The 9,562-nt window shown below is 48.8% G+C and overlaps 4 protein-coding genes across 4 annotated transcripts; 2 read left to right on the top strand and 2 right to left on the bottom strand.

The window, feature by feature from the left end:
* Window positions 1-758: 758 nt before the first annotated feature.
* On the bottom strand, window positions 759-1,848 carry N7473_002471 (uncharacterized protein). Its single transcript, XM_057148411.1, has 2 exons — window positions 1,541-1,848; window positions 759-1,455 (listed from the first exon to the last, which is right to left on the bottom strand). Exons 1-2 carry the CDS (start codon window positions 1,794-1,796, stop codon window positions 938-940), a joined length of 774 nt encoding a protein of 257 aa, XP_057012065.1. The 5' UTR covers window positions 1,797-1,848; the 3' UTR covers window positions 759-937.
* A 1,313-nt stretch (window positions 1,849-3,161) lies between these two features.
* On the top strand, window positions 3,162-3,856 carry N7473_002470 (uncharacterized protein; the record flags this gene model as incomplete). Its single annotated transcript, XM_057148410.1, has 4 exons — window positions 3,162-3,308; window positions 3,368-3,480; window positions 3,546-3,671; window positions 3,721-3,856. 4 exons carry the CDS (start codon window positions 3,162-3,164, stop codon window positions 3,854-3,856), a joined length of 522 nt encoding a protein of 173 aa, XP_057012064.1.
* Window positions 3,857-4,119: 263 nt separating this feature from the next.
* Window positions 4,120-5,705, bottom strand: N7473_002469 (uncharacterized protein; the record flags this gene model as incomplete). The annotated part of the gene is made up of 3 exons (XM_057148409.1): window positions 4,120-4,255; window positions 4,313-5,265; window positions 5,331-5,705. The coding sequence occupies 3 exons, from the start codon at window positions 5,703-5,705 to the stop codon at window positions 4,120-4,122; spliced, it is 1,464 nt and encodes a 487-aa protein (XP_057012063.1).
* Window positions 5,706-8,314: 2,609 nt separating this feature from the next.
* On the top strand, window positions 8,315-9,376 carry fbp1 (fructose 1,6-bisphosphate 1-phosphatase; the record flags this gene model as incomplete). The annotated part of the gene is made up of 1 exon (XM_057148408.1): window positions 8,315-9,376. One exon carries the CDS (start codon window positions 8,315-8,317, stop codon window positions 9,374-9,376), a length of 1,062 nt encoding a protein of 353 aa, XP_057012062.1.
* Between the last annotated feature and the right edge of the window lie 186 nt (window positions 9,377-9,562).

Genomic DNA, 9,562 nt, shown 5'->3' with positions numbered 1-9,562 from the left:
TATACGAAGATGATCATCATAAAAGGGTGTGAAGGTGGAGAGAAAAAAAAAATCGGAAACTCACCAATTGTGGGTCGAAATCCTTGAGGGTGTGCTCAAGTTAGTTCCTAACAGAAAGCAGGTTAGCTCTCAGTTCACTCTCGAAAAACTCGGCGTGATGAATCAAGACAAGCGAGAGGTGTTCAGCCTGACGTGCAATAACAGAAGTTTCATTCCCATTTTGGGTCAAAGACTCTAGTTTGAATTTGGTTATGTTTATCATCATTTGGGGGGATGGGATGTGTGTGATGAAAAAATCGAGCGAGTCAGAAACTTACCAAAAATTCTGCGGCTGCGAATTGAGAACAGTTAGTTCTGCAAAGCAGTGAAGCAAGCGAATGCAAGTCCTTCAGAGAGGAAGCGAGCTGGAATCATCCTGAGCCAAAACATTGCAAGCCAGGCAGGAGATGGCTGCTGCACTGAGGAAGAAAAAGGAAGAGCGAAAATAAAATTGAGCCTTTTCAAGCTCCGAAGCGACGGAATTTTGTTGTGCCGAGACTAGCCGGCCCCGGACTAGCGCCAAACTCTGCTTCCGAGCGGCTCACTGGTGATTATGTCATACATTTAATTAACTAAGTTAACTGAGTTGGAGAGCCCTCAATAACCAGGTTAGTTAGCCCTGAGCTGGAACTCTTCAAGGTACGTCAGGACATATTCTATTTAAAAATCGGCTATCTAATCATTTGAGAAAGAGTGTATCATTGCCTCCCTTATTGACATGGAGACGAAAAGAATACTTTAAATTGGTCTACATTATGAGATCAAATGACCACCGTTTACCAGAAAATATATTCATGACAGACTCGCTGAAAAAACACACACATTATTCGGACGAGATCCCAACCTTTAGCCAGGAATACAAGGGAGCGTTAGGGTATCAACAACACACACAGACATCCTAACTCAATTCCGAGCGATGAGTCGATTGAATTTCCGGCCAGGTCTGTTTTCCAGAGTCCAGCTCCTGAGGAGGAAGTCGAGCATACTGTCCTCGTGGGCCCAGTTGCATAGCACCTTGCTCATTCAACCTCTGCTGCAAAGATTGAATCTGACGTCGGGTATGCATGTAATACCAGATAAAACCGGCCGCTGCTAGCAGCAAAGGCACACCGAGCCCGACTCCCACCCCCACGCCTGTCTTCATGGTGGCATTATTGTCTGCCTCGGCTGAAGCCGTACAACTGGCTGTGAGTGTCGTAGTTTCCATTGTCTTGGACGATGTACCAGTGGCGGTTGCGGACGCGCTCAACGAACTGGAGACCCCCAACTGGGCTACCGTGACATTGCTGCGCACCCAGGTATAGTTGCCCAGCTGTTCGTCGCAGACGTGGGAGGCCCATCCAGCAGTTCCACAAGTGAAGACTTCATTATTATTGCTGGGACAAGGGTAGAGATTGGCCCATCCATTGGTGATCTCTATAATATGAGAATTGACGTCAGCGACCTAAATCAAACGACAAACTGACCAGGCATGGTATGTTGAGAACAAGAGAGAGCTCACCTTCATAGCAAACGCGAGGACATTCTGATATAGGCCACGACTTATCCGTACAAGCTCCACGATAGACAGTCATGTACGTCCCAGCAACACAAAGACCATTAGAAAGACAAGCCTCGGTCTCTGCGCAACAATGTTTGCTACCTGGACATTGCAGCCAATTATCACCCGCGACATTTCCACTCGGCCAATAACAAGTCGAAGCTGAGACGGTAGTGGAAAGAAACAGCAAAGATGATAGAAGTTTCAAACACCGCATATTATCGAGTTCCTCGCCTTGAGGTGCAATTGTGGGTTAAGGAAAATTCCATTTCAGAAATGTTGGAGGCGAAGGGGGAGGGGGGGGGGGGGGGGATTCTCATCCAGGCGAGTATTCGGCCCCCAAGTTTGACGGCGCGATCATCTCACTCCAATGAGGGTTCTGTACAACTGATTGCCAAGGAAATTGTCCACTTTGAGATGTTTGGGGGCTAAATTTGGTGATGATCCTGCCCAGAAGAATCCCTGCTGGCGGGTCTGACAAGGACGATTTAGCGCGCTAGGTCCCTTGTACTCCACTGGTAGGGAAGTTAATTGTTCTTGACGAACAGATCACTTCCCGTCGTGGTCGCAAGTAGAAATGATGGAGATTAGACCGGCAACTGCTTGTTTGATTTTTCCAGTAACGATTCTTGATTCAAGGCGCATTAAATTGGGGGCAAGCTGGCCGTGTATATGGGGGCCAGAGGATCTAATAGCATCTGTTTTAAAGACAATTGTCAGCAGAGACCAATTTAACGTGAACCCATTACTGTCGTCTCACCAATCAGTTCCAGTGCTTCGCAAATTAGGATGATCCATCTCGAAGGCTTGGCAGCGATGACAGCATTGCCTAGCTTTTTCAACCAATCGTGTATTTCTCATCTCAGTTGGCATAGGTGCTTGGAATGAGTATACCCATATAATCTGCGTCGCCGAAGGCCAGCACAGTGGTTCTTGTACATTGAATGTACCTGAGTCGCCGAGTGCCATGTGGGTTGCAAAAAACCCCTCGGCGCCAAGTGAATTGAGAGCAGACACATGGCAAGTTTAGCGCGCGAAAGTGACGCCGTCACTCATTTCTCCAAGTAGTTCTGGAGGCTCTTGGGCTCTTGGTCGTTTAGGGCTATAATGGCATAGGTGAACTTGTTCGAGTTTTCGCAAATTTGGGACGGGTTTGAAGGGAAGTGAGACATTAATGCATCATACGAATACTTGCAGTCTTTAATTGTTGGAGTGGGCATTCTATCGCCGATCGAATATCCGGAGTTGTGTTCTTAATAGCTGCGGTAACCATACATCTTCATGACTGGAAAGACGATCTCTCGATGCGCTGGCAACATAACTAGTAATTTTTTATTGAATTAGAAGCTGTAGATAATTCATACACAAGGAATATTCAGGTACTTTGGTCAGAGAGGGGAAATCTGAACCGTTGGGTCGATTATCGTCGTCCATCGCACCTGGATGTGATGAGATCATACACTTTTCCGGGAGGCGACCTTACCAAGTATATACAGTCGTATTCCCCAGTTTCCTCGAACGTCAATTTTGTTCAATATTTCAAGTACAGAAAAAAAGAACTACCTATTAATCTACAAGAAAGATGTCCAGTTTTCACAGCCATCCCCTCGGGATTGTTACTTTGGTCGCGCACTTTGTCCAGTGTGTAAGTGCCCTCATCGTGCTTGGTATCATGGCATGGGCAGTTCGGGGGACAAAGACGCTTACAGTTATTTATTCTCTTGTCGTCGTACGTATTGTCTAGTTGAAGGAGATACACACGGTGTACCGTCTCTAACCGTGATCTAGGCTGTCTTGACCCCCGTTGCGTTCGCCTTGTCTACTGGTTTTAGCTGCGTCAGCAGACACCATAGTTGGCACGTTGTGCCCTTATACTTGACCGACACCGTTCTCTCCTACCTGTGAGTAATATCTTCAAAACCGAATCTACTGTCCTGATCCCTTGCTAATCATGGTTCTTGTCTAGTTGGCTCACTTCCTTCATCTTCCTCGCCCAGAACTTCAACCAAACCAACTGCAGCTTTTCACGATGGAACGGAGAGGTAGTCTGTAGCCGGCAATATGCCGCCGAAGCATTTGCCTTCATTGCCTTGTTAGTATACTCCCGGTGGTAGCATGCTCATTTTGCTAACTAGTGGCAGCTTCGTCACTCTTGGCTCTCTCCTATTCCAATTCTTCTACGCTTATACTTATCGGCCTCAGTTTGCGCTGCCAGGGGAGGAGCAGAGGGCGAAAGAAAACCTGCACGGGAATTTGGAAACCGCTGGTGTTCTGTAATGTATGATGACAAGGAAGGCAGATCAGGTACAGATTATCTAAATATCTACGTTTTGAGATAGTCGTCCTGTTCAGGTCTTGTTTGTGGAACACACCGTTCAACCCTTCTTGTTCTTGGCATGTCTTGACCTACTATGCTGCCGTTATTGCCTCAATCGCAACTCAATCGCAACTGAACAATTCAATTGAATCAGATCGTTATTATGTTCTCATATTTAATTTTCACCCACATCGTCTTACGTATTACATTCTAGTTCCAAATCCTAGTTCCGAGCCCGCTTCCGCTCGCGAATCCAATAATGCCGAAGCACCGCGAGCATAACAAGCATACAAACGTCAAGGGCAATGGTCCAATTATAGCCGATGAGATACCTCGGCGCATCGACAGTCTTCCAGACACTATATTGAGGGAACGGTCAGCAATGTCACGTCACCAAGCGGACTCGGAAAGCTTACAAGAGAGGAATCCAGGCTCCAAAGGTATTACCAATCGTATTCATCGCACTGATGACCAGTGCGCGCTCCTCAGCGCTATGTGCACAAATCTCATTCGCCCAAGCATAGATGATAGCCGCGATTCCATCCGCCGTTCCAGAGAGGAAGAATGCGAAGAATTTGAGGCCAACGGGGACGTTCCAAATCGCCAACACTATACAAGCAAAGATATTCAGCACAGCGGTAATAGCAATCAAGCTCGCTTTCGCATCGTAAACGTCCGAAAGCACACCGCACACAATCGAGGCCACGATAGTCACAGCCGGGGACACTGTGGTGATAGTGTTGATGCTCTCGACTGAATAACCTTCCGCCTTGAGCCACAGCGAGAGACCGCTGTTCGAAGATACGCCGTCGGCCTGGGAGAAGAAAAACGCAAAGGAAACCAACACCCAAATTCTCCAACCCTTCAAGATCTCCAACATCCGGGGGAGAGTGAATGGCTGACGAGCTTGACGATTTTCTGAAGCCATCCGCTCTTGTGCCAAGCGAATCTCGTCGGCGCTCAAGAAGCGCGAGTTGCACTTGTCCGGAGTGCTTGGGAGCAGGCAGAGACCGAGGAAAGCGATCGGGATGGTGCACGCAAAGCAAATGATGTATAACCATCGCCACCCCTCGATTCCATAGCGTCCGTCCAGTCGAGCATAAGCGCCTGCTTGGATATAGCCGGAGCTCATGCTGCCAACTTGACTGGCAATGAAGAAGATGGCTCCTCGGCGAGAGAGCTCAGAGCGCTTGTACCAGCTGCCCAGGTACCATTGAACAGCAGGGAAGAAGAAGCCACCGAGGGCTCCGACGAAGAAACGTAGAGCGTAGAGCTGAGTGACGTTTGAAGCCTTGTATTGCGCCAACGTGAAGACTCCCCAGAAGAGGTCGGCAGCTGGCAGGAAATAGTTTACTGGGCAGCGAGTCATCTGTTCAACAAACTGGTCAGCACAATGGCTCTTTTCTCCTCCGTGTGACGTTGGAATTGACTAACCACCAGGGTCAAGGGAATCTGCATGGTAATGAAGCCAACCATGTAGACCGTATTGAGATAATTCAACTGGTTTCCATATAACTTGAGGTCCTCCTTCATTCCACTCACATACGCCGTGCTAGTCGCCGACGAATCCAGGACCTTAGCCCAGTAGGCCAAAAACACAAACACAATAATCAACCCATCCAGTTTGAGGATCAATCGTCGCTCAGCTGGTGTGTCAGTGGGTGCAAACCACTGGTACCATTTCTGGCGGGCAGGCTCAACGCCGTGGGTCTGGTCGCCCTCATAGTTCTCCTTCGACTTGGACTGTTCGAGTACCGGCGTTTCTGCCGCCTCTACGGTCTCTGTGGACTTTTCGTTATGAACAGACATTGTCGGAAGCAATGAATGAGCCCAATAGCTCGATGACCGTCGCGATGCCGAAGCAAAGTCGCTGAGGCAATTCTCATGGTTTTGTAGGTTCGTTGAACTAGCGGCAGTCCGTCAAGCACGCCATCGCGTGGGCTAATTTGCCGATCTAGACGCCAAATCGACCTCAGTTGATTCCAGTCAAGCGTTGCCAAGAAGATTGCTGATTCGTTCTATTCACGTGGAGTCTTTTGATATTTAAGGTCGACGTTAACCCTGTCAGGCAGGTGATGGGAGAACTGCCGAGCTGAGATGGAATGGGCTGAGAGAAAGAAGGGTGTTTGTTGACGGTTTGCTCATTCCAGACGCCTTGCTTCCCTCGCGACCTTTTCCAGCAGATTGACCTTTAGCCATTTTGATCATTGTTAGAGGCTCTTTAAAGACTCGATTAGCTCGCCGCAGCTGATGAAAATATTTGCTTCATATTTGTCTGTCCACGACAAGAGAAAGAGCTTCACACATACCCAAACGACCCCGTTCTCCACCCGATCTCACGTACCCACACTGCAAAAAAATCAACTCGAGCATTGACTCATAACGCCCGATAAGCACGAAAGGTTCGTTTATGATACTTTTGAAGCGACTTAGAGATTGATGTCTCTGGCACTTACGTATCCCATCTGAAGGGCATGGGCTTGCCCTCCACGAGCGAGAAGCATGTTAATCAGTTGTGGAACATGAGATGGGGGGGAAAAAAAAATTAAACTCCAGCGTGACTACTGTCCTGTGCATACAACGGTCGATCGGGGCGAGGCTTGTCTCATTCCTGGGATTAATCATCTGGCAGCTTGGAGTCATGAAGGTGACACACGGTGCGGATATGTGCAGATTCCTCAGGTCCGTTCTTGACTGGGCAGGTACGGCGAGTCTCCAGCAAAAGTAACCATGTTGGTATTAGTATCCTTGGAGGTAGGACCCAAATTGCTTTTGATTTGGTCTCAGATTCATTATCATCTTGGGATTTGTAGAGGATATTCTAACCTCCCAAATGGACCTCTGTAAAGGGCTACGCCTTCAAGATCACGGCCAGTTGGACTTGGTTCTTCCTGAACTTTGGTCTGTACTTGAGAAGAAGAAAATGATTGAATAGACTTGATTGCCCAGGTTTATTAATTATTTGAACTACAGTATAGGCCATATACTTTCCCCCTCCTCCCCCGCGGCGTTGTCCCCGGAGTGTGATCCGTAGAGGCAGTTCCCCGGCAAGTCTTCGGCAAAGCGCCCGTTAGGCTCTTATTGTACATAGCCAGGTACCGAATATCGGCCATTGATTATTGGTCTGGACAAATATCTCTCGTTCCGATTTCTCCCTTGCGAGATCTAAGCAGCTACAATCAAATATAGTCATTTGCGATCGCTATATCTGTACATCTGTACTCCGTAGATAGGCTCTAGCACGGTCGGTACAGTATTAACACTCAAACTGCGGAGCGCGGCGATGAAAAGGTCCGCCATTCGCATTACAGTATTCCGAACAGGTATTCTAATTTTTAATATTCAATGAATTATCAATTTTACAGTCTAGGCTTTTCAGAATTGCCTTGTTTTTGAGGTTTGTATTTCAAGCACCAGGCTGGCCCATATTGATAATATCATTCGACATGTTAATCTCTGAAGGTGCACATGACCGGTGGAGAGAACAAGAGGTTACCATTACTTAGTACTACTAGTGGAGGGATTTCTTTCTTCCGGGGACCCCTAAGTGACTTAAGTTTACTAATAATATTACCCTCAGAGCCCCTCCCATAGGCCTCTAGGGGCCTATTTCTTCGGGACACCAAGGGCCGAGACTTCGGCAGAGGCAGGGATCGGAGGGGTCGGGGCATGTCTTCGTCCTCGGGAAAGCGAGAGTAGTATATTGTAGTAAAGCAATTGGTAGAATCAAGATGGGAAGAGTATATGTGAATTGTTCTACTAATATAATAGTTAGTTGGATAATAGGGGGGGCTATGGCTATGACGAAGACTGAAGATTTAAACTATGATCGACCATTCCAGCCAGCATATCACGGAATCACCTGATAGTCCAAGTCTTCCAAGAGCCTGATAACGGACAATCCCGGCCATTCTTGTTATTTGTTAGGCATCTACTGTAACAAAAGGAAGAAAAGGAAAGGGGAAAAACCGGAGCGGAGACTGACTGCGGTCACGCGGGGAATAATGACGAAAACGCGGACCCGCTGAGATCAGATGAATCCAAAGGAACGCTTGTTAATGTTGGAAACTACAAAATCTCCCTCTTCTGCCCGGTTTACTTGCCTGACGTTGTTTCGGTCCACTCTCCATACTTGCCTTGGTTAAACCTGGTCCCTGTCTTGCCACACAATTCAATTCTTCTTGAATAATCCCTCCTCCTATTTAAATTATTCTTATCCTCTTTCTCTCTCTCTTCCTCCTTCTTTCGCAATTCAAAGCCGAGGCTACAATTGCTGCATACTTCCCGCTCCGATAACAACCGCGTCCACCCCCACTTACTTCAATCAACTTCACCCCTCAATCTCCAACAAAAAGCTTCCTAAGCTCCTACCAATTCCTATCATTCCTATTCCTATTCGTTCGCAAAATATATACAAAATGGCAGCCAACGGATCCGCCCCTCCTGTCGGCCAGGAGAACATCAACACCGACATCGTCACTCTCTCCCGCTTCTTCACGGAAGAGCAGACCAAATACCCCGAAGCCTCGGGAGACTTCACCCTCCTCTGCCACGCCCTCCAATTCTCCTTCAAGTCCATCGCCTACTACATCCGTCGCGCCTCCCTAATCAACCTCACCGGTCTCGCCGGCTCCTCCAACACCACCGGCGACGACCAGAAGAAGCTCGACGTGATCGGCAATGACATCTTCATCTCCGCCATGCGCGGCTCCGGCAAATGCCGCATCCTCGTCTCCGAGGAAGAAGAAGAAGTCATCACATTCGACGAGCACCCGAACGCCCGCTACGCTGTCGTCTGCGACCCCATCGACGGCTCCTCCAACCTGGACGCCGGTGTCTCCGTTGGCACCATCTTCGGCGTCTTCCAGCTCCCCGATGAAGTTCTCGGCGCGGGCAAGACCGTCGGCCCCGAACAACTCCTCCACCCGGGAACTTCGCTCGTCGCCTCCGGTTTCACCATGTACGGTGCCTCTGCGCAATTGGTCATCACCATGCGCGGCGGTGGCGTCAACGGCTTCACCCTCGAGAACTCGCTGGGCGAGTTCATCCTCACTCACCCCAACATGAAGCTCCCCGAGACCCGGGCCATCTACTCCGTCAACGAGGGTAACAGCATGTACTGGGATGATTGGTGCAATGCCTACTTCCACAGCCTCAAGTACCCCGGCGAGGGCCAGAAGCCGTACAGCGCTCGTTACATCGGTTCCATGGTTGCGGATGCTTACCGTACCCTGCTGTATGGTGGTATCTTCGCTTATCCTGCCGATAAGAAGAGTCCTAAGGGTAAGCTGCGTATCTTGTACGAGTGTGCGCCCATGGCTATGCTGTTCGAGAACGCTGGCGGTCTCGCGGTTAACTCGCGCATGGAGCGGTTGATGGAGGTTCGTCCTGAACACATCCATGACCGGAGTGGTGTCTTCCTTGGCTCCAAGGGTGAGGTCCAGAAGGTTATTGACATGTATAACAAGCACCACAACTAAGCGTTTGCGCTCTGTGCTGCTTTTGTTTTCTTGTCCTGTTTACGCCTTTTCGGATGCCTTGACCCTTGGACGTGATTTGATATCCTCACCTCGGTCTTGGGTGCCGTTCGGTTCAGTTCCCTCTTCTTTTGTCCGCGGGCCCTTTGAGCCCAGTTTATTTTTATGATTCCACGCTTCCTATATTTT

Source organism: Penicillium subrubescens, assembly GCF_028828155.1.
Source record: "Penicillium subrubescens strain IBT 31985 chromosome Unknown utg000002l_segment0_segment0, whole genome shotgun sequence".
NCBI lineage: Eukaryota > Fungi > Ascomycota > Eurotiomycetes > Eurotiales > Aspergillaceae > Penicillium > Penicillium subrubescens.
Note: the sequence above shows the minus strand (reverse complement) of the source record. Positions and strands in the feature narration are given on the sequence as shown.

Coding starts and splice junctions, on each gene's coding strand:
- N7473_002471 (XM_057148411.1), bottom strand. CDS start 1,796: ATGCGGTGTTTGAAACTTCTATCATCTTTGCTGTTTCTTTCCACTACC. Junction 1,456..1,540: donor TCCTCGCGTTTGCTATGAAG/GTGAGCTCTCTC, acceptor CTCATATTATAG/AGATCACCAATGGATGGGCC.